This window comes from Cyclopterus lumpus, chromosome 15 (genome assembly GCF_009769545.1).
Source record: "Cyclopterus lumpus isolate fCycLum1 chromosome 15, fCycLum1.pri, whole genome shotgun sequence".
Taxonomy (NCBI): Eukaryota; Metazoa; Chordata; class Actinopteri; order Perciformes; family Cyclopteridae; genus Cyclopterus; species Cyclopterus lumpus.
In genome coordinates, this window is record NC_046980.1 from 9731219 (window position 1) to 9754530 (window position 23312).

The 23312-nt window shown below is 38.8% G+C and overlaps 1 protein-coding gene across 1 annotated transcript in view; it reads right to left on the reverse strand.

Annotated features, from left to right (window-relative positions):
- Positions 1-293: 293 nt before the first annotated feature.
- The window catches only part of sorcs3b (sortilin related VPS10 domain containing receptor 3b), a 40385-nt gene continuing 17366 nt past the window's right edge, over positions 294-23312 (reverse strand). Inside the window, 26 exon segments of the mRNA XM_034552007.1 lie at positions 294-358; positions 6103-6263; positions 6379-6484; positions 7382-7481; positions 9350-9484; positions 9718-9830; positions 10143-10266; positions 10609-10742; positions 11014-11200; positions 11916-12087; positions 12637-12656; positions 12658-12751; positions 13229-13362; positions 13518-13635; positions 13882-13989; positions 15038-15129; positions 15241-15317; positions 15677-15779; positions 16652-16798; positions 17479-17658; positions 17975-18064; positions 19491-19609; positions 20195-20259; positions 21073-21146; positions 21264-21422; positions 21597-21696. Coding sequence (XP_034407898.1) covers positions 294-358; positions 6103-6263; positions 6379-6484; positions 7382-7481; positions 9350-9484; positions 9718-9830; positions 10143-10266; positions 10609-10742; positions 11014-11200; positions 11916-12087; positions 12637-12656; positions 12658-12751; positions 13229-13362; positions 13518-13635; positions 13882-13989; positions 15038-15129; positions 15241-15317; positions 15677-15779; positions 16652-16798; positions 17479-17658; positions 17975-18064; positions 19491-19609; positions 20195-20259; positions 21073-21146; positions 21264-21422; positions 21597-21696 — 2977 coding nt within the window.

Sequence of the window (23312 nt, forward strand, 5' to 3'; positions counted from 1 at the left end):
TAAGGAGTTGATGTAGAGCTGGGAATCTTGAGGCTAATTGGAATTTTTCTACTGGCTGACGTTATCAGCCAATTCACCGCCCTGAAACTAGAGGCCCTGGAGTCTGGCTCGGTGGATCTTCATCAAGAATTATAAAGATACTTACTCTACCCGTGTGGGTTAAAAACATGACTTTGAACGATAGCAGCTATCACAGTGAAATGTGTATATAAAAAAGCAAACAATGCCAACAAAGGAAACAATTTTTATCACAATTGTAACACAACAATCTGTACTTACTCAGTAACAGAGTCTTAGACGTTAGTACAGTTTGGAAATTCCCTTGTTACAATTCTCTCCATATTTCTTCCAATTCCCCCTGAAAACATGCAAACACAGAATAAAAACAGACTAAATACAGGGATAGTCAACTCGGACATTACATGCACGTCACATGCTGCTTGTTTTGAGGATATGATAAAGAAGGAGACTCTTCTTTGACATTCATGCTTTGCCTACATGACATTGATTTTGGGTTCACGGAATGCCTTTGACAACCAATTAACACAAAATTAAATCTTGCTTTCTATCTTATCTTTCTACATGGAGTTCAAATGTTTTTTTACAAGCTTTTTTTTTTGTACCTAATTATGCATATTGGTTGAAAAGCCCCCTGTTGTCTCAAAGGAATATGGCCTCTCCAAGCAGGGCTGAGCTGGTGATGGAGGGCTGATAAGAAGGGATCGCTGTGGCAAGTGGGGTCGTTCAGATTGTGCAGACACTGGTTTATTCAAAGGTGGTACTTTAATCTCTAAACTGTCAGGCATTTACATTCAGTAATTTGTATGAAGCTGCATGAAGCCAATATCATGTTCACCCGTATAACTAATAACCTGGCAGTAAATTCATCAAGGAAAAGCTTCAGCAGTCAGTTCAGATTTGCCAAAGAAAATATGAGCATATTTTAAGACTAAAACATATATTGTCTTTAGTCAAGTTTGAAAAGTAAATGATAAGAGTAGTTAAGAAGTTTGAAATGAAGATCTGAAAGGTTAAAATGTAAGATTGAAATAGCTAATGCCTAAACAAAGTTACTGTAAGAGGCTTGGGGTAGTTCCCTCATACTCACAAACTTAAAAGATATTTATTAAAATGATTACAACATGTTCACAAATTTAAGAGAGTTCGAGTAGTCCACATGTGTACTAAAGATCCATAAATATTTGTCCACATTAAAATATTTAAAATTTTTAAGAAAACAGAAAACTAGAAAACAGCTGCTTATTTACCTATCCAGCCATTACGGAGCAACATTATTATTAATTTAGAGTTGTGCTTCTGGCCATCTGATGGATGAAAGTCCACATTCAGTCTCTTTAAGCTCTATTTTCTATCTCGATTAACTCCTGAAAAAATATTTCTTTAGCTGCTAAATGCTTCACTATATTCACCAGCTAGTCTCTAACTTTGTGGGTCTGTCATTGGGTGCTATCAGGTAATGAATAATGTCTAATAATACAATTATTCACACAATTAAAAATATAAATTACAAATGGGTATATCACTGAATAAAATATAAGTATTTTTTAAAGGAATAAACAGTGAATGAGATTTATGCATTAGTGCTTCTCTGTGATTGGCTATTATTACATGTAATTACTTGAGAGTTGTTCTAAGTATGAATACGTTGCTTGTTAAATGTGTTTTATTCTCCACACTCAAATAAGAACCCTTTTACTCCCAAGGTAGCTCTTCAATGTAAAAATGTAACTTTAAGTGAATTACACCACCCTTCATTCAAAAATAGTGAACTTCTCCTTCACAGTGGATGAGCATCCAGGGTCGTCGAGCAAAAGGGATGTCTTCATAGAAGTAGTTTGTGTTTCTCACATAATGAAATATGAACTGCGATGCAAAATAAACCTGTGCTGACAGCCTCCTGCTTTGTCCTGCATTTCTTTTACAGCTTGAGGCCAGGTGAGCTGCCAAGTTAATCATTTTTACAACCACTTTGCAAAGTCTTATTTTAAATAATAACATCTTCATTTCTACCTTTATACATTTTTATTTTACTTCACATCTCTTGCTGCACTGTGAAACATATGACCAGAAGAATCTGCTTTTTCTTTCCAAAGCCATTTGGACTAAATTAAGAACGTGTTAAATCACTGAACCCAGACGTTAATTAAATTCAAACTGGTAATGTTTTTCCTCTGGTAAGGGGCATGTTTTCATTGGCTGGAGCAAGGCCTACCTGCCGGCAATGGAAACATGTGTACTTCATCAAATATATTTCAAAGGCATATGAAGTTTATACTACGCATATTGCAAGTACAATTAAATAAACATTGAATTATTCACAACGTAATGGTGATTAATGAAGCCAATGTTCACAAGGGATGAACGATTACTGGACAGAGGCCTGAACTAACAGATGATTGATCATAATGTGCTCTTGTAAAATGGACACAACAGACTTGTATCCCCAGCCAAAATCTTACTGCATGAACATCAAACAAAGCTTCAGAGTATTAATTAAACAACAGGTTGTAAGTTAATTTGATCTAGCGAGCCACAGATCAAAAAGGTCCCATGCTGATCTGCTCTTTTCTAAATAAACATTTTCGAAAGCAACCAAAAAGGAGTTGATTGGTTTCAGATCAGCAAAGACTTGTAAAAGTACAAACAGATGAGCAACAAGAAAAACCGCCTGCAGCCCACATGTCTTGGTCAGGAGTACTGCAATGCTACTTTTATATATATAGTATTTTAAATAGTCCCGTGTTTTATAGTTGTCATCTATAAAAGACATCACTGTGGATGTCCGCCTTGGGAATCAAAAAGTTAACTTGTGATTTTTATTTACTGTGCTGCAGTTGCTTGCGGCGTTCAATTTGCAAATAAATGACACATTGCATTGATAAAGAGGGACTGAACTTTAATTTACAGTTGTTTTAATAAAACTTAAACTATGCAATTAATTAAAAACAGATGCTCAGCGATGTGTTGTGTGATGACAGTTATCTCGTAAATCCTGTATTAGTGTGTCGGAGCATTTAGTGTACCAATACAAATTCATTAAAATGTCATAATATAGTATATGCAATACAAAATAGTCATAGTATATAGTAGGTCAGAAAAATGTAATACAAAATGTGAAAATATATCAAGTTATAGTATACTATGTCATGAAACTGTGATGGTATAATGTGTTGTGAAAATATAAAAATGTATATAAAATATCTTTTACATATTATAGTAAAGCTTGTCATATTTATTAAATCTAATTAAATTACCTTGTTAAATAAAGATAAATAATAATAATATTAATAATAATAGATGTGGGTAGTAGTAGTGTTGTATGTCGTATAAATCAGTAAACATGTCATAGTATAATACATTAATAAAATATAATAGGAAACGACTAGTATAGCATGAAGAAAAAATCATAGTGTATGTCGAAAAAAGTCAGAATAAATTCATATTATATAGTATGTCAAAAAAGTTTGTTCAATATAGTATCAAAATGTCATAGTCAAATTTGTCAAAAAAAGTCAGTATAGTATGTAAAAAAACCATAAGTATAATATATAAAAAAATGCAAAAGTCATAGTTTAATATATTGAAGAAATTCAAAGTATAGTCTGCCTAAAAAAGTCCTAGTACAGCACGTCAGAAAAAGTCATTGTAAAGTATGTTGAAAGAAAATCCCATGTCTTAAAAAGTCCTTGTATTGTTTGGCATAAGTAAAAGTAAATAAATTGAAAAAAAGCATTGAACAGGAAGTAAATAATTGTCATAGTATAATATGTTTACTATGTAAAAAACAAGTCATGGGAAAGAATGTAGAAAAAAGTCAAACAGTTATGATATAGCATGTTGTAAAAAGTCCATAAAAAGTCATAATATAGCATATATTGAACTCCGAGGCCGCAGAGTCAGAACGCACGGCCATGTGGGTGGAGGGGGTCTCGAAGTAGGTCTCTGAACTGGATGAAAGACCCTCATGGTCCGAACAAGGGGGCCTGCTGGGTGATCCCGGCAGGCCCCCTGGGGATTCCCCCTGGGATGTGGTTTTATGGAAACCACATTGCAAGTGGTTTCCATAACCTCAAATAAAGTCCCAGTACACACATTTCTCCTTAAAGAAAAAGATGAATATAATATTGTGCCTTTTTTGGGTGAAGTCACTTCACACCTGAATAAATGTAATTTTTCCGTGGTGGAAGAGTTTGAGTGGCTCAGTGATCCTGGGAGCTATGTTGTTCAGCCCCTGGTAGAGTCTTCCAAGGCAAAGAACAGTTAAAAAAAACCCTGCTGTATAGCAGGCCCCGGACTTCAGCCACCTCGCCCGGAACAGGGCAACAGGAATGGAGCTCACCGAGAGCACATGGTGGCCTGGCCCTCGCCCATGGGGCCCAGTCGGGCCCGGCCCGAAGAAACGACATGGAGCAGTCACTCTGTGTACCCACCACCCGCAGGGACAAGCATCGGGGTCTAGGCACAGGAATTTACCGATCGGTCTACGTTCCGGCCTTCACCTATGGTCACAAACTCGTGACCCAATAGAACGAGATCATGGCTACAAGCGGCCGAAAGGAGTTTCCTCCGTAGGGTAGCCGGGCTCAGCTTTAGAGAGAGGATAAGGAGCTCGGACATCAGGAGGGAACTTGGAGTTGAGGCGCTACTCCTTCGACTTTAAAAGGACTCAGCTGAGGTGGTTTGGGCATCTAATCAGGATGCCTTCTGGGCGCCTACCACTGGCAGGAGAGCCCAAGGAAGATCCAGAACACGCTGGAGAGATTACATCTCCCAGCTGGCCTGGGAACACCTCGGATCCCCCAGAAAGAGTTGGCCTGCTGCCACCGCGATCCGACAAGTGGAAGACAATGGATTGATGGATGGACAAACTGAATTTAAAGCTGCAGGACAATTCATTTCCATTATTTTTTCTAAAATTGGGTACTTTGATGTACATGTTTTCTTTCTGTTATGTATTGTATTTTTGAAATCCAGCCCCTATTTTACTTGAAATAAGAGAATAACGTTTATTTGGGTGTGTATTATTTACAATTCATCCAGTTCAATAAATATTGTTGGGATTTTATTCAATTTGTCAGTTGTTGACTTCATTCAGACGTTAATACAACTCTTAAGATACTTTAATATATATATGGGACTAAATCATATAACAACTTAGACATTATTGTGATGTTCCAGACCTTCAAATGAGGAAATTCTCTGTAATTGGATCTTATTGAATTTTAATTTAATTCCCCTGGTAGAGTATGTTAAAAAAAACAGAAAGAGAAAGTTATAGCATGTTTAAAAGTCATATTATTGTATGTCAAAATAAAGTAATAAAAAGGCATGATATAATATCATGAACAAATTCATTAAAATGTCATAGTATAGCATGTCAAAGGAAGTAGAAAAAGTCATAGCATAAGACAGCATTGAACCAATTCATAGAGTAGTAAAGTATGTCGAAAAAAGTAATTACAAAAGTCATAGTATAGCAAGTTGAAAAAAGTTATAGTATCTCGTAAGATGGCCTAACGTGGTAATTTGACAAAAGTCATTAAAAAGTAATATGTTGTACAGTCACAATAAAGTATGTTAAAAAAGTCTAACAAAAATCATCGTATAGTATTTCATAAAAGGTTATTATAAAGTCTTACTATAGTCTGTTGTAAAAATAAAATAAAACAATGTAATATATAGTCAGTCATAGAAATGTCATAGCAGTATGGCAGAGACATATCTTAAAAATGTCACAGAGAAGTATGTCTTAAAAATGTCATGAGAATGTGAGTGGCATGTCTGAAAGAAATCTTTCAAATAATACAGTATAGTATGTCCGAAAAAATTATATTAAAGTTCATAGCATACCATGTAAGAAATATGTCACTAAAAATGCAGATATGAATATTCTGTATTTAATTTAATCTTAGAAATAAAGGGCCATCCCTCCTGTCAAATACTGTCCACTTTTTTCAAATTGTGGTATTGCTCATTTTACTAAAATAATCCTTGTCCCACCACAATTTAAAATACAGTATATTCTGTACAACACCTAATCACTGTTAATGGTGGCAATTAATACATGTCTAGCTAAGTTACCTCTACTCCTGGCCTCCAGCTCCTTTTCCATGAGTTCTTTCGGAGAGGGAAACTCACTTAGCTTGACCTTTGACATGTTGTCAATCTGACCGACTGTACTGATCACCTCCGGTTCCTTCTCATGACTGTCCTCAGCTTGAACGTGGATCCAAGGGATTTTCCTAATGACAAAGAATTAACAGAGCAGCTGTATAAGGTCTTCACGAACAACACATTTAAATGCAATTTAAAATAGGATTCGATACAATTTATCCAATCTTATCCAAGTGAACACACCTTTTGAACTTGTAGATGAAGAATGCTGCTAAACCAACGAAGACCACGGTGAGCAGCATCAGCATGGCTGACCCACTGTGGATGGAGTTTGAATCCACAAGTGGTGCTGAAAGTCAAACGTGTCAAATGAGTGCCAAATTTGGAAAAAGACAAATACTTTCTTTTTCCCTTTAACCATGTCTTATTTGAAGGAGATCCCATTTGATCACCTTATGTCATGTAACAACTGCAGGTACAGTTTGAAGAGCTGCTCTATGCATGTTTCCCCCTCAGGGTATTAAAATGAATCTTTAGGAGGTCTACTCCCTCTGCCTGGGGTCCGTCATGCAGGTAGCTTATGCATAGTCAAAGCTTTCTTAATGCTGAGATGCAATATTCAAAGTATTCCCCCTCCCATCTTCCCCTCCTTGAGAGAGAAGCCTATGAAGTGTTTGACCTTTCTGGATCATTTTAAAGGCAACCCAGACCTTTCTATGCAGACACAAATGAAGACAGATCCATTGGTGAATGAAAAGGGTAAAGCCAAGCGGGGTTGATCGACACGTTTTTGCGATATGCTAATGATCCAGTGACCCTGCCGATTTCCTCATTGCATACCAAATGCCCTCTTTGTCAATCATGTGATTGATTGGCTGATTTCAAAAGGGAACTACTGTCTCACAGCCTGAAGTGCAAAACAGATGTACTGTGAAATAGTAAATAGAAATCATGTGATATACAGTATCATATAAATCTCACACAGGGTTTCTGGTTGTCTTTGTCTTATTTTTTTGGGGCTAAAACTCAATCTCAAATCATGAAAAAGACATGTGGTTTACCTTTTCTTTTTTTCTTTTTTTACTTTAAACAGCACAAATACAGTGTAGACATAGTGTACTAAATTGGCATAAATTATGTAAAATATATCTATTTGAATTATTTTGTATGTACCTGCAAAAGGTTTTTAGATGCAACAATTGTTTCATTTGTGCAGGAATAATGGGCGGGTTACAAACAAACTTACCCAAAGTTTGCTGAGTCATGTACACAATAATGTGAATATCCGCTTTCAGTTCAAACTGGATCAGGCCTTGGTTCAGGGCAGTGACACAAGTATCTGATATCTGTTTTATGTTTAAGGTAAGGCACAAAAACAGAGAATGATATAATATGCAACAATAAATACAAATAAAATCTCTGTTAGGTAAAATATCTTCTCCTCATATTATGAACTGATAAATCCTACATCATTGAGTCATTGTACAATAACATTGCTATCACTCTGATGTCTGCATGTTGAGTGGAGCTTTAGACAGGAGGTGATTCGTTTAGCATCCCATAATGACTGTGATTAGGGGGAAACAGCTAGCCTGGCTCACTTTATAGTTCAAAGATTCACCTACAAACAGCCTAACAACACCTTTGACTAAGTCACATGTTACAGCAATTAACACAACACAACAACACTACACAACAACACATTCTCCGACCTTTCTTCCCTTTCTCACCCATCTTATTAACACCTCTCTGTCAACTGGCTGTTTCTCTAACTCTCTGAAGGAGGCAAGAGTTAAGCCTCTCCTGAAGAAACCCACTCTCAACCCATCTAAAGTCAATAACTACAGTCCTGTCTCTTTCCTTCCCTTCCTTTCCAAAACTCTAGAGTGAGCTATCTCTAACCAAGTCTCATCCTTTCTCCACGATAACAACCTTCTTGGGCCCCACCAGTCTGGATTCAAGACTGGAGGTTCTGTGAGGAGGATCTGTGTCTGAGCCTTGTCCTCTCACTACTGGGTCCTCTTCTCTTCTCTCTGTAGACCAACTCTCTCGGCTCTGTCATTCGCTCGCATGGCTTCACCTACCACAGCTACGCTGATGACACCCAACTGATCCTCTCGTTTCCCCAATCTGAAACACAGGTAGCAGCACGAATCTCTGCCTGCCTGTCTGACTGACATCTCTCAGTGGATGTCCACACACCACCTGAAAATTAGCCCGGACAAGACTGAACTTCTCCTCCTTCCAGGAAAAGGCTCTCCCACCCACGACCTGTCTATCACCTTCAACAACTCAGTGTTGGCCCCGACTCCGACTGCCACCAACCTCGGTGTGACACTTGATAGTCAATTCTCCCTCACTGACAACATTACCGCAACAACATGCTCCTGTAGGTACATGCTGTACAACATCAGGAGAATACGACCTATTCTCACTCAGAAGGCAGCACAGGTCCTGGTCCAGGCTCTGGTAATCTCACGGCTAGACTATTGCAACTCCCTCCTGGCAGGTCTACCTGCTAATGCCATTCGACCTCTACAGCTCCAGTCCAGTCTACATCCAGGACATGGTCAAACCGTACACCCCAGCCCGTTCACCTCGCTCGGCTTCTGCCAATCGGCTCGTAGCTCCGTCACTTCGAGCTAAACACTCAACAAAGTCACGACTGTTTTTGCTGTCCTGGCTCCTCATTGGTGGAACGAACTCCCCACTCAACAGAGACTGCCATCCTTGCTGTGTCTGAGCAGCTTCACACTGCTAGAGCAGCCTCTCTCTCCTCTGTCCTTATCCTTCTAGATCTTTCTGCTGCCTTTGACATCAGGACAGCAGACAGTCTCTACACCTTCCATCGCCAAACTAAAACACATCTTTATCGGACTGTACCTTGAATAGGGAAGGTAGCGCCGTAGTAGCACATTAGTAGCACTTAAATGGCTCTTACTGATAGCACTTGTAGTTTAATTTTATTGAAGAAATTGTTGTTCTGAGTTTGTACTCATAGTTGAATGCACTTATTGTAAGTCGCTTGGATAAAAGCGTCAGCTAAATGACATGTAAAACAAAAACATGCCAGTTTACATTTCTATTGTGGACACAATAAATAAACAAGATATCATTTGTTGATTTGGCCAAAAAAGGGTTCATACCGTCTTTTTTCATACTGTGAAGTTCACATGATAACAACGTTAATATTTCTATACGTTATGGTTCTTACCGTCTCTAGAGCCTCCTCACTCCCCCTCTTGTGCTCACTTGATGTGTGCTCATCGGGCAGGATGAAGAGCTCTGCTGTAGATGGCAGTCCAGGATACAGAGACACCAGAAGCTGATCTTCAGGGACCCCAGACACCTGCAACGACGAGACAACTTAACATCAGCTTTAATTTAAATTCAGACTAAATAACAGTGTTTGGTTACTGTCGTCAAAGGTGAAATGGAAAAAAAAATGAAATTACACACTTGGACCATAACAGACTGTGACTGCCTTATCAATACTGCATACAGATATTAAATAGTGATGACCATGAAAGCCGCTGGTGGCCGATGTTGGCTCCAGGAAAGAGCAATATGTTCTCTATGTACCTGTGACAGAGCTGTCCGCACCACGCGGCCTATGTCCTCCCTCCACTCTGGGATGTCAGGATTGTGCTCATCAAGAGCTAGTGAGAATGACAACAGCAGCGACCTGAAGAAATCTAAAAAAAAAAGAAAATTGATGTCTGTTAGAATTTAAATGTTACTTCTGGTTTCGTTTTAGATTAATCTGATGTTCAGTTTTGTCTTTTCTCATTTGGCAACATATGCCTTGAAGTTAATTGCTCCTCAAGATTTCGTGTTCGCCGTCCGTGACATTTTATTCATTAGATAAGTCCATGTTGACAACAACGTGGCGATGCTTGCAGCGTGGACCGTGAGGCATCATACTTTCCCCGAGAAAGCATATTGCATATTCATGTAATGTGCATTGCACCAATTAAAGGGCTTTGAAAATCGTCTCCCACACTCACCTTTAACAGTTATAACTTTGGAATCCTGCATTACGCTGCTACCAGAAGCAACCTGGACCGTGACCTTGTTTTTTCCCTCTCCCTGCAATGTGTATGAAATGCTTCCTTCCAAGGTTATAATGGGCTGGAATTCAAAAGGAAAAAAAACACATAGAGAATTTCCCAGAAAAGCCTGCATCCTCCCTGCCGAATATAGAATACTACGTACATGCAGTCCTTGACATTCTGTCTAATGAGGGAGTGCTGCAGCGAACGCAATCAACGTGATTAATAAATAGGACCAGCCATCCCGGAATTTCCAGAAAGACATGTGCAGTCACATTTAACATGATTTGTGTGAAGGCTTTTAATATTCACACTTTGTTAACACCACAAGGACATCAGGAGAAGATGGGAAAGACTGCAGTAAACAGACGGAAAAGTAGAAACTGGACCAATAGTTGGAGTGGGAGTAGGAGCTTCTCACCTCGGAGCTGTTGTCAAACCACCAGAAGAAGGTCAGTGTTCTGGTGTGACTCGGCCATACCACTGCAGTCAGATTAACCTCCTTCCCCCTGATGGCTACAATAGGAGCGGAGAGATATACACGCTCCACTGGACCTGCGGCAGCAACAAATACACCACCACATACATACATTCACACATTATACACTTGTGCAAACAAAAGCACGCGTAAAACACACATAAGATTTAGCTCCTTGTGTGTGTGTGTGTGTGTTTCAATTTTCCAAGGTTGAAACGCATACAAGTATTACAGCCATGACTCAAATTAAATCCCGCAGAGTGGGAACGTGACTATCCATGAAAGGTAAGAGATTCATGCTATATGCACTGCCGAAGGGATGAGGAATGGTGTTATTTATTCACATACTAGTGATGTGTAAAAACAGTGTGCTGCTGTCAGATCCCTGGTTGTTTTCAGCATAAGCTGTCACTCTGTAAATCCCAGTCGTTCTGTAGACGTGGTTGATGCCATCATCGGTCCTGCTCAGGTTAGAGTATGTGATCTTAATGCCGTCCCCGAAGTCTAGCTGGATGCTGGTCCTTAACGAGTCTCCCTGTGGACAGGCGGTAACACATGGCATCTGTCACTACAGCTTAGGTCAGGATACTCCAACAAAATCAAATACAAAATAAGTCCGCTTCTAAAGTGCTTTGGCTGAGATGTCCTATAAGCTGCGTCACAAATAATTTGCAGGTGGATATGAATGTAAGGAGACAGAAAGAAGAGGAAAAGTGCAACAGAGGTCTTGAAAGTGTCCCATGGATGTGTTTATATCTGATGACATCTCGCCAGCTGATACATTCAGACAAAATAAATACACATAGACCCATTAATCTTTTTTTACAGAACACCAGATCAACTCAAACATACTGTCTTACTTTCGGCTTGTGGCATGTAGCTATGCAGATAGCGTTGCTTATATTTCGCCATTAATTGAGATATCTGCATTTTTGCCAGACTAATTTGAAAGGTCAATAGGGCTTCAATCGACTCAAAATATTTAAAAAAGAATACAGGTCTCTACAGTTGTAGTTTTGAGTAAAATATCTCAAGAACTGAACATTGATTGATTGTCATGCCATTTCATTCACACTCCAGTGCCCCACTAATACCTAGTTATCCGCTGACCTTTTATTTAGTGCCATCATCATGTCAAAATCTTAATTTGCCTAATACTGAACAATATATTTATAACCAGACACTTTAAAAATATTGCCATAACTACAGCTACCGATAACACTACAGTGATTCATGGCGATACGACTCACATCGTCGAGGTAGACCATGAAAGTAACGTTGCTTCCAACAGTGGCACTGAGCTCTCCTTGACTGGTGGACAGTCGCAGGCCACGGGGGGGTCGGGGACGACACGCCTGCCTCTTGGGCGAGTACACGTTCCTCCCTCCCTCCTTACAGTTATTAGACAAAACCTTTCGATACCTTTGAAGTATAAAGCAAAAAAAAAAGATAAGTGTTGTGTTTACATCCTATCCATAGTATCCAACTTTGCACTTTGATGAATGAAGACTCACGATAATTGATATCAATCACACTGAAACTTGAGAATGTTACTTTCAATATAACTTCACAGAGAGGGCAACATTTTTTTTACTTTTGGATGCGTTTCTACACCATTCAGAATTAATTTTGATTGTCTCCAGTTCTCAGCAGGTCCTCGTTGTCATTTCTGCAATTCAATGTGGGAGAAAAGTGTCCATCGGCAGCACACACATTTACAGTACAATGCATTCTGGCCTATTTTGAGTGTGAACATGCAGCAAACTCAAAAACCGGCTCATCAACATAATATATTATGAAATTGGGACACAGTCTAGGTTACTTTTTTTTTCAGCTCTACTCAGAGACTTTTTTTCTGAACCATTGAAAGAGTGAACCATTATTTTCTGTTTGTGTTCGAGACAACGTGACAACAAGCCGGAGTGGAATAATATTGTTTCTAGATGGATTTAAACGCTGGGGGCCACTTACCCTGTGCTGTTAAGAAAGCTTTTGGCTGGTGCTGCAGCTTTTAGTCGCCCCATTTGGATTAAACCAAAAAGCAGGGGAGCACTTCCCGTCCGCCTGGCGTTCCCACCCATAATCACTGCCAACAAAACATGACACTTCATAAATGATAAACACTGCACCTCAAACAATCTAGCGTCTACGAGCTTTTGTAGTGGGGCAAATGCATTCGCAGTTGGCGGCTTCATCGCATATTTTAAGACCACAACCAGAGACATGATTGTCAGACCAGCAGGATCAAACAGAATTTTCGACAGATGGATAAGTTATATTTAAAATTAATTTAAGGATTCATTATTAATTGAATTATAATAAGTCACTCGACATTATGCAAATTACAGTAGCATACTGAAAAGTTCCTAACTCCCATCTAAAATTTCCAAACTATAATTAGATTCGATGAATAAAATCATATTGTTTTACAAGTAAATGTGGAATGTAAGATGGATATTAGGGCAGATGAAGTTCTGCAAACTGATACGATCTGTTTTTGATCACTATTCTCCAATGTTACTGTATAGTCCTAGTTGGGAAAGCTAAGGGAAGAAGTCCTTACCATTCAAAATCATAGGCTGTGCAGAGGCATGGCTCTGAGGAATAGATCCTCGAATAGTCCTGGGCCAGCATGCAGCGGTTGCCTGGCCTGCGCTTCATAAAGGTCTGCTTCTCGCCCATCACACACAGCTCTCCCTATCCAACAAAGAACAATATGTCTTTGTTTTTCCACAAGATTGAAAGAAACTTGTTCATGCATTAAGCGAGTGCATTATGTTTACAGTGACAACGGACAAACATGCATCTCTTTAAGCTGACTATAAATCAATAGTGTTTAATATCCCTGTAACCTTGTTGTGCAGGTGCCATGTTTGATAATCTCCATCCATGCATCTCCTGTTAAAGAGGCCTTTGTAGTCGATCTTTATCAGCTGCCATTCTGACCGATGACTGAAGTGTCCAAAGAAACTGGAAGATGATTCAACAAAATGCAAATTTCAGATGAAACCATCTTGAGATACAAATGTACTGGTTTCTGATATGATGGTGTACTATTATAATAAAACCTGCACATCTGATTAATTTATGCTGACATACAAGATAGGAACATCAGATGGACCTTTCTATGTTTACATTGACAGAAGATCAAAATTCCTCAAGCCTGATAATATTAGTTTTATTCCTGCTCGACTATACTTTCCTGTCTCCGCTTACGTGATAATGTGATTGTCAGATTCTGGCTCCATTAAAACTCCGTCCACATACAGAGGGGCCAAGGAGAAACTGTGACGGTCCCATTTCTTTCCTTCGTCTAGACTGATCCTTCAAGAAAAAAGAAGAAAAACAACAGCTGTCAACACATGAAAATCTGTCTTTCTGTCCATCCATCCATGTTTATCTCTTTGTAGTGGAATATAGACACTCTGTAAGGTAACCTGAAAGTACGTTTTTTTATTACCTGGTTAAATTAGATAATTTAGTCTTATAAGGTAGGCAGTAACTTGTTAAAGTTATGTAAATAAACCATTCCAACCCATATTGCAGGCCCACAATGGGTTGAATTATACTATATATTATATATATATATATATATATATATATATATATATATATATATATATATATATATATATTGTTTTCCACTATGCCATACAACATTAACATTGCAAGCACAGAGGTTAAGCAGGTACAACAACAAGGTACAAAGAAATATGTTTTTTTTTTTTTTTTTAAATGTCAGGTGATTTAGCTTTTGTCACAGTTGAAAAATGGATCACCTCAGATTCTCTTCAATGTGAAAAATTATCTCGGACACCGAGCTGAACAATAGAACAAATGTTCCTCGGCCCAGGGAAATTTTTGAAGGTGACAAAACAATGGAAAGAGAGATATGACTCAGGTTGTAACATTATAAATAGATTTGGGGGGGGGGGGGGGGGGGGGTTCAAATCACCTTTCCTAGAGCTTAATCACTTTTGACAGGACTGTAATGTGCAGGGACATCAAAGTAGATAGTGTTACAAAGCCCCCGCAATATGAGGGACTTATAGGGCATTCTCAGTCTCGTATTTCCACCCTGCTCCACTCTACATTTACATAAAAGCACTCAAACCATCATATCCAACCAAGAGTACAAAGCTGTAACATACTCTCTTGTGTTGGAAAGGATTCTGACAGTTCTGACTCGCAGTGCCGATATAATAATCATGCAAACTTGGGCCATCAGCATTTTAAAACGTAATCATATGCTGCATCAAAAACAGAGAGGAAAACTACAATTATACCCAGATAATTCCCACTATAAGTGCAACACCTAAGGTTCCTACAATAATTATATTGTCAGCCGTTGTTGGACAGTAGCTACACCTACCATAAGTGTCGAATCGGCGTGACTGCATGTAAGACTGCAAGCAAAGCCCCTCCATTGTCAAGAAACCAAACGTTGTGCTCCTCAACAAAAATCTGTAATGGTGCACATTGAAAACAAAACAAATTGTCTCCACTTATGACATCACACTTTCAATATGAATACATAATCTGTTTAAAATAAATGCATGCGGTGTGCAGACCCACCTGTCTCCAGCTATTTCCTGCATCAGATGTTATAAACATCCCAAGGTTAGTGGAGGACAGCTCTGTTCCGATATTCCCTGAGTACAAAAACATGAATAATTTCACTCAGTCTGTATTTACATAGCAAAGACTCCATAACACAACTATATGGACCATCACCTGATAAAATCGTTAAGAGTTATCTATTTGAATCTGTGCATGCCCTCATTTTCCACTGGAGGACACGTCTATGACTTACTGCAACCTAATCATCTCATACATAATATGAGATTTCGAAGTTGAAGTTTCAGTATCTGATTTCAATGACAGAAAGAGGGCACTGTGCAATTCATTTTGTGTATTTTTGTTACAATGCATTTATCTGAGAAAGTAGGGATAGCTCTAATCTGATCAGTTTAATCAATAAATCAAATGCTCTTCCTTTAGGTAACTGTACCTGCAGCCACAATGATTCCTGGCACAGACTTTTTGCTGGTGATGGGTCCAGACGTGTATGGATTCTCTGACATCTCCAGATGAAGATGCAGCGAACAAAATGGCTGTCAACAAAATGGAGCACAGGTTGAGACAATATATATCAGACAGATCTTCACAAAAGCAATTAGATTTTGCTTTGACTTCAAATTATGCTTGCCGTTGAGAGAAAAGTGCTAACATTCTCAGACGCCATTTATAAAACAAAGATACTTTGTTCCTTTCATATTCTCTGCCTGGAAGAAAGCCAGAAAATGGCTGCGAGGACACAGAGGGCATTTGAATTGTTTCATTCTAAAGCAAACAAGGCATGTAATTAAAATTCCCCAAGATGCACTGATAAAACTGGAGAAATTGATTCAAATCATTTTCACTCATCTCTCAGAATAAAGCACACTGAAAAACATCAATACATTTTTTTTTTTCAAACAGCAGAGGTTGGAGGGAGGTCAGAAAGTAGAGAGGAACATAATGGTCATCTGTATGACAAAGATAAATACAGTTACCGGCTATTAACTGAACAATATACATTATTTCAAACAGACTCTCAAGAACATACTGACTGGATTAGATGAATACCCTAACAGCTGAACAACAGCACGGCCATATAATGTAATTCAGTGTAATCTAACATTCATTAGTCCAATGTGACTACAGGTAGTAAATTGAAATCACAGAGGTTAATGGAAAGTCTGGACCCCTGAAACTATACACTTTACACTGATAATAAGAATATTCCAGCCGAGCATCTCATCTGCCATTTAGGAGGCTCATGCTGAAGCTGGCGCCTCGCCATGTGCAAATATGACTGTGAATCAAAGAACTTCCACAGCACAGCTGATGACGTTGAAACATTTGATGAACGGTATATGTCATAAGATTTCCTTTTGCATAAATAAGAGCATAAATTCACTCGTGCCCAAAGGAGCAAGCTCACCAGAATACAGTGAAGGTTATTTCCAGCCACATCAGTGGCAGGAGCTGGCAACAGGGCCCATGTTTGTCCCTTGTTGTATGAGATGAACGTCTTGACGTGACCGTCCAGCAGTTTGTTTGCGAGATACATGCCATGTATCCCCTCAACCTACAAAGGAGGACAGCAATGATGCTGATGAGCATCTGAAATACGTTCAGGATGTAACAATCATGTTCATGATACTTTAGAGCTTAAATAATGACTGGGTTAGTTGATGAACACAAAATGAATCAATAATAATCAATTTATTGTTTGAGCATTGGTGGAGGAAGTAGTCAGACCCTTTACTGAAAGTAAGCAATAACACAGTGTAAAAATACTATGTTTCAAGTAAAAGTCTTGCTTTCAAAATGTTAAAAAGTATTATCAGCTAAATGTAGAAGTAAAAAATATTCTTTACTCTGAAAAGTAACATGGAACTTTAACTGTAAAAATAAATGTATTGAGTTAATGTACTTCCTCCTCTGCATCAGAGTTTCTTATATGTGAACATTCGCTGCTTTTCTCAGATTTTGTATATCACTTTAAAATGAATATGTTTGGATTTTATACTGTTGATTAGATGAACAAAATGGATATTCAAATATGTCTCTAATGATCTGAAAGAAGTGCAATACAACATTTGACAGACAAAATGAAAATAATAGCCAGATTAATTGTTAATGAAAACATTAAATTACAATCACAGGTTAGTAAAGTAACAATAGTGTTCTACTATGTGAAATACCTGGAAGGGGCATTAGTTGCGAAGTGACAGCAGCAGCTCATGAACAAAACTAACTACGCACCTTATAAAAGTCAACCAGTAGGTTCCCGCCGGGTCCTCTGCTGGTCCTCAGGCTCTCTAGTGAAAGGGTAAAGTAGACCCCGGGGGAGTCTGAGATATACAGGCTGTAAGTGTTGTTCTGATTCCACTCCTGGACAGCAGCAAATACCTGCTTCTCATCCGTACTGATAATATGCATGTCCTGCATGGAGGTGTTGGTGAGAGAAAGTGAGACAGAGAGAAAAACAGAGAGAGAGAGAGAGAGAGAGGAAGGGTGAGAATGACTTAAAAGAGAGGCCATGACTGTTACAAGAGATTTTTATTAAAGTGTGACTCTTCTTCACAAAATAACAATTGTACGACTTGTATTCTACCAAAACAAAACAATGATCTTGTTTATATATGATAATACAGTTCTTATTATCTGACAGTCACTGGTGTCTTTATAGCTTACCTTTGGTAGACAATATTTAGGCAATTTCTCAATCTGACAGTCACTTGGTGTCTTTATAGCTTACCTTTGGTAGACAATATTTAGGCAATTTCATCCGCTGGAAGGATTCTCTCATGTAGGAGACAAAGTAGCTGGCTCGTCCTGACTTGGTTACCTTTGCAGTCAAGAAATCTTTGTCATTCTTTAAATAGATCCCATAGGAATGGGAGGGTTATACAAGACACGTATCCCAAATGTGAAAGTACAATGCCTATGGAAGTTTAGAATTGTAATCAACAGTGTCGAAAGTGGACTAAAATCACATGCGCAACTGAAACTATTATCATTATCTCAGTTAGTCTAAAGCTAAGAGGCACTGACAATTGTGTTGGCTTTATCTACAGTGTGTCTTGACGATCTTAATGCACTTTCCCGTCCACTAACAGGCAGGGTAACACTACTTGATTGCTTATTTTCTAATCAACTAGAAGGTATGGTGTTTGTCCCCCAACACACTACATTAGGGCTCTAATGGAATAATCTATCGAAAATCAATGAGCTGCATTTTCCCAGGCCACATTTTTGAGGATGTTGCACTTGGCTGTTCCTTCTCTCCCAAGAGAATTTGGAGGTGTTGAAGACTGCTTATTTCGTTGTAGCCCAATCGATAACCTCATTACTCTTTGTCAAGTTAAATCCAACTGCCCCGAGCAATGAAAGTCACAAGAAAGTCATCTGTTCCACCGCAGAGCCGTGCAGACACTCTGTGTCAAGGTATTTTCACCAGACATCTTCCTCGTGTCTGCCTCTGCCTTGACGGTCAATCTCATCTCAGCTAAATGCAATTTGGGCATTTTATTGAATCACCATTTCTGAATCACGCTGTGATATATATATTTTTTCGTACATTTACATTCTTACATCACAGCCATTCCAATCAAGTATGTGGATTAAGTGTGTTGGAAGTGAAACTGGGTCACCGCTAAAGTATTGCTGCTGCAACATCACATCATATCAAAAAGATTAAATCTGTGGATAAATAAATCAAATGGTGAACCGTAAACATATAGGGGTGTTTATTCAAAATGGGAGAGTGCAGAGTGATTTAGTATACACACTGAGCCCTAGAAAACTATGTCATTTGATTTTTGCATCAAGGCTGATCAGCAGAGAGAAAATGACTTAGCTGTAGATAAAAACCAATGACAGCGGAGGGCGTTTGAAAAGTACATTTCTAATAATGACCCTGACTGCCGGTGTCTAATTGGAGTCAAGTCAGAGGTGAACGGTAATAAGGACAGCAACCTGTCTATTCTAGAAATCTCAGTTCACAAACACATTTGTCAGACTTGCAGTATGTCTGTGCGCAAGCTCAAACACTGAGCGTGCCTTCACATGAACGAAACCAAACGTAATCAAAACACACATTGGGTAAGTGGGAACAGGTGTGTTGGGAAAAGCCATTATGTGGGTTCTGATGGAGAAGAATGAACTGGATGCACAAAAGACCAAAAATAAAAAAACAAGAATCTCAAACTTCAAGGAGACCGAAATGAAGCCTTTCAGTAAAAAGAAGAAAAGTAATCTGTTACTGCACAAACCTGTGTGAAGACATATTCATCCTGCACAACCAGTGAGTTGGTGTCTACATGGCCAGGGAAGAGGTACAGTCTATTGCCTTCTGTGCATCGTTGGGCTCTGCACTTCACATACTGGGCGCCTGGAGAGAGGTGAAAGGAAATCAATCAGAAGTAAATTACAACCATTTACACCTCCAAACTGTGTTTTGTATGCAGCATCTATACAGTATGCATTGTCATAAGTTCACAGTTCTGAGACAACTTTAAGTTGGGTAACGGTTCAACAACTAATTCTACAGCAGTGAGACCTTTTTGCAATCCAAAGGTAGCTGAGATTCAAGACTAATGCAATACTTGCAGTGTGTCACACTACATTTTTTTTTTTGTATTCTGAGGCAGATTTTCTCACCACAGGAAGGGCTGTGAGTATCTTTTCCAATGCAGGAAACCCCTATAATTGGTTTGAAAGAATATACCTTGTCGTTTAGAAATGGGTATTTGAGGTTTGTCTATGAGACACAGGGGATAGATTAAAGAGAAGAAACATCTATCAACCCACTAAAACTCTCTGTTTTTGTCAGGGGACACCGATTCTGCTTTATTAGACTTCAGGGACCGATCCGAACAACAGAAGGGGTCTCATCTTCCCTGTGACCTCGCTCTAAATGAGAGCCAAGGGGTCCTGTGGGTGTTGCTACTGTGGCAGACTAGAGTGCAGCACTCACGGCCTTTTGCGATGCTCGTCTCGATGTGGACCACATCTGATTCTCTGTCCAGCCCCATTACCGCCCTTGAAAGAGCGTGAGGAGGAGAAGATAGAGAGGAGCAGGAAGAAGGGGAGATGGGGAAGGAAAAGGAAAATTAGATAAAAGAGGGGGAGGCCAGGTTGTGTATCAACCGTCAATGGACATTGCTATTCTTTGAAACCCGTAGAAAGATGTTTTTATCTCCTGTAAATCAGTCAGTGTAGAATCTGCAGCACCAGCTGCAATTAATCTCACTTCACCAAAGCATCAACACAGGAAACAACAACAGACGTCAGCAATTCCCAGAAATATCCACCATTGCAAATGTGTGTTAAAGGTGTAGGAAATCGTAGGTGACTGTAAAACCATTTTGAAAAATAACTATCTCACATAATGTGCATGAAGGAATGCTTGTCACATAATGCATTGTTTCGGGTGCCGCTATAACTGCTGCGCTGTTCTTATTTATCTAACGGTGCTGTTTATGCATGTGGAGAGGATGTCCTCCAACCGGTGTCCTTTCTTTCTCGGCTAAAAATCCCTCCTGGGTTTGACACGTACCATGACAGGAATAAACGGGCTCACATCAATATTCGCTGCCTTGTGCTCGAGCAGTTGAGATTACTAAATGACAGTGACAACAAAAACAGCATGCCATGTTTGTTCTCTGGAAAAAGAAGAACAGTATTCCTTCAGGTCTACCTGACGTGGATATAATAGTTGTATGCTTGACTGCCATGAAGATCTGTTTTTGACAAGAGGTCACTGGATCCTTCTGGCACCACGTGGTCATGAACACTGTCATTATGCAAATTACAATCAATTATTATCGAAAAATAGGATCCACATAATCATACCAGTAGAATCGGCCTGGCATCACGTTGTCGTGAATAAGCTGCCATTTTCTCCCAAAGTCCATTGAACTGTACAGCTGCAAGACAACAACATTAGGCCAATCACACATGTTAGGAGGAATATATAAAAATAGTCACATAAAAGAAAAAAAGCACCATATATTATCTTCATTGTGCATTCACTCAGAAGCTACCTTGTTGTCATGACTGTAAGCTAGTATCCAGTTCTCCTGTGCAGGATGGAAGAGCAGGCTCAGGATATTGAAGTTGATGGGATGCTTCTCAAAGCTTGCCCCCTCATCTGAAGTGATGAGAACAGCGCTCTCTACCTCTGGGTCGCTAAGCATCATTATCTAAAGTACAGAGGACCAGAGAAGGGATATGGCATTAGAAGAGAGGGAGAGAGAAGGAGAAAGAGACAGAGATGCCGTCATTTGGCAGCAAATTTTTTTTTAAAAACTGTAATTTGATATCAGTAATGACCTTGCAAGAGATCAGAGAGATAAAATCAACAGGGAAATGCTGACCTTCTGTTTGTTGGTAGGGCAGACGTACAGGTAACTTAAAACTGTCCTTGAGCCCACTTTGTCGTTGAGTTTGGTGTAGGTGCTTCCATAATCAGAGGATCTGGACGTAAACAAAAATGACATGTTGTATGTTTGAAAAACACATTAGAGACCTTCCTGAGTCAGATTTGAAAGCACCATACCAGTGGTTTGGCATGTTTCAGACCATTAACTGCAAATCAGGTATCCTGCGCGTGACTGCATTTCCATGGCATACCATTAGTTGGATGTTCTACCTCTCAGACATCCTTTTGCTTTTTGGAATGAAAATCAACTTGTCTTCATGCTAATGTATCATTTTTGTTTTTGATGCTCTTATAAAGCACTTCTCCTACTTTCCCTGGTAGAAATGTGCCATACTGAAAAAGCATGCTGTCATTACTCCACTAGTGTTCTACTGTAGGTGCTCCAATGGGACTAAATGTGAAAAAATAACATGGAATAAACACACTCACTAATGGAAAACTCTGTTCTTTATTCAACCAACATATTTCGACACAGGGTGGCGCTTGAATAAAGATAGAGCTTTCAAGTAGTCACTTAGTGTTGCAGAGGTCCTATTTAACAAAAATTAAATGGATTCAATAAATAACAGTTGAAGGAGCCCTGTGGAGTTTTTGACAATGAGCGAGACATGTTTTGACGGATTTTGGGTCATTTTGTTTGTATCTTGTGCTTCGTGTTGCCAAATATGATCATGGGAAGTCTGCTCCAAAGTTTGCTGGATATCGCAAGATTGCTTCAAATTCTAATTTGCATATACCATATGTAATGTCATTACCAAAGTATTTACATATATACAACTTTAAAAAAAGCTAAAGTTAACTGATGCTAAGCTTTAACATTAGCCATTATTATTTTTTAAGCTGCTATTACATCACCGACATGCATTCAAATCTACATCTAATTTCAAAAGGTGTACATATATCTAGAATGTTGTATACATATCATAAATAGAGAGGATCCAGAATATGCATGCTATAAAAAACATAAAAAACAAGATGAAAAAGTGACGACCTGTCCAGGAAGTATAAGACTGCTAACTAATGGATTTAACAATTCAGGTTTGAACATGTGCAAATAAATCAAATTATATTATGAAGGAAACACATTCAACAGGTTTGTTAGACCTCAAAGATACACACAATGAACACACTGAATGTTTACATGATGGTGTTTACAAGAAAACATCAGGCTACCTTCAGCATCTTGTTTTTTTTATTGACTTAATGCATAATAATCTGAAAACTAAGTGAATTAAAAGGAAATTCACAAAGGGCTGCAATCACTTTTTTTGACATCCAACAAGGAATATGAATATCGAGACAATAATAATGCAAGTTTGGTAGCTTTTTGTGTTAGAAAGGTTGACATATTCATGAGGCATTTCTTACTCGCAATTACAGCATTATTTAGCAAACTAACTGACAAAAACATCACGTTATCCACTTCATGTGTCAAGCAAGTGTTTGCAAGCTGAATTTCATGCAATGACATGTCATGACACCAGTGTTTGCCTGCAAGGTAGGAAACCAATTTACAGACCTCAGGTATGCTTTATGAAATGATCAACAATCATGTCCTCACCACTTTATTAAGTACACCTGTTCAACTGCTTATTAACCCAAATATCTAATCACGTGGCAGCAACTCAATGTATTTATACATGTAGATATG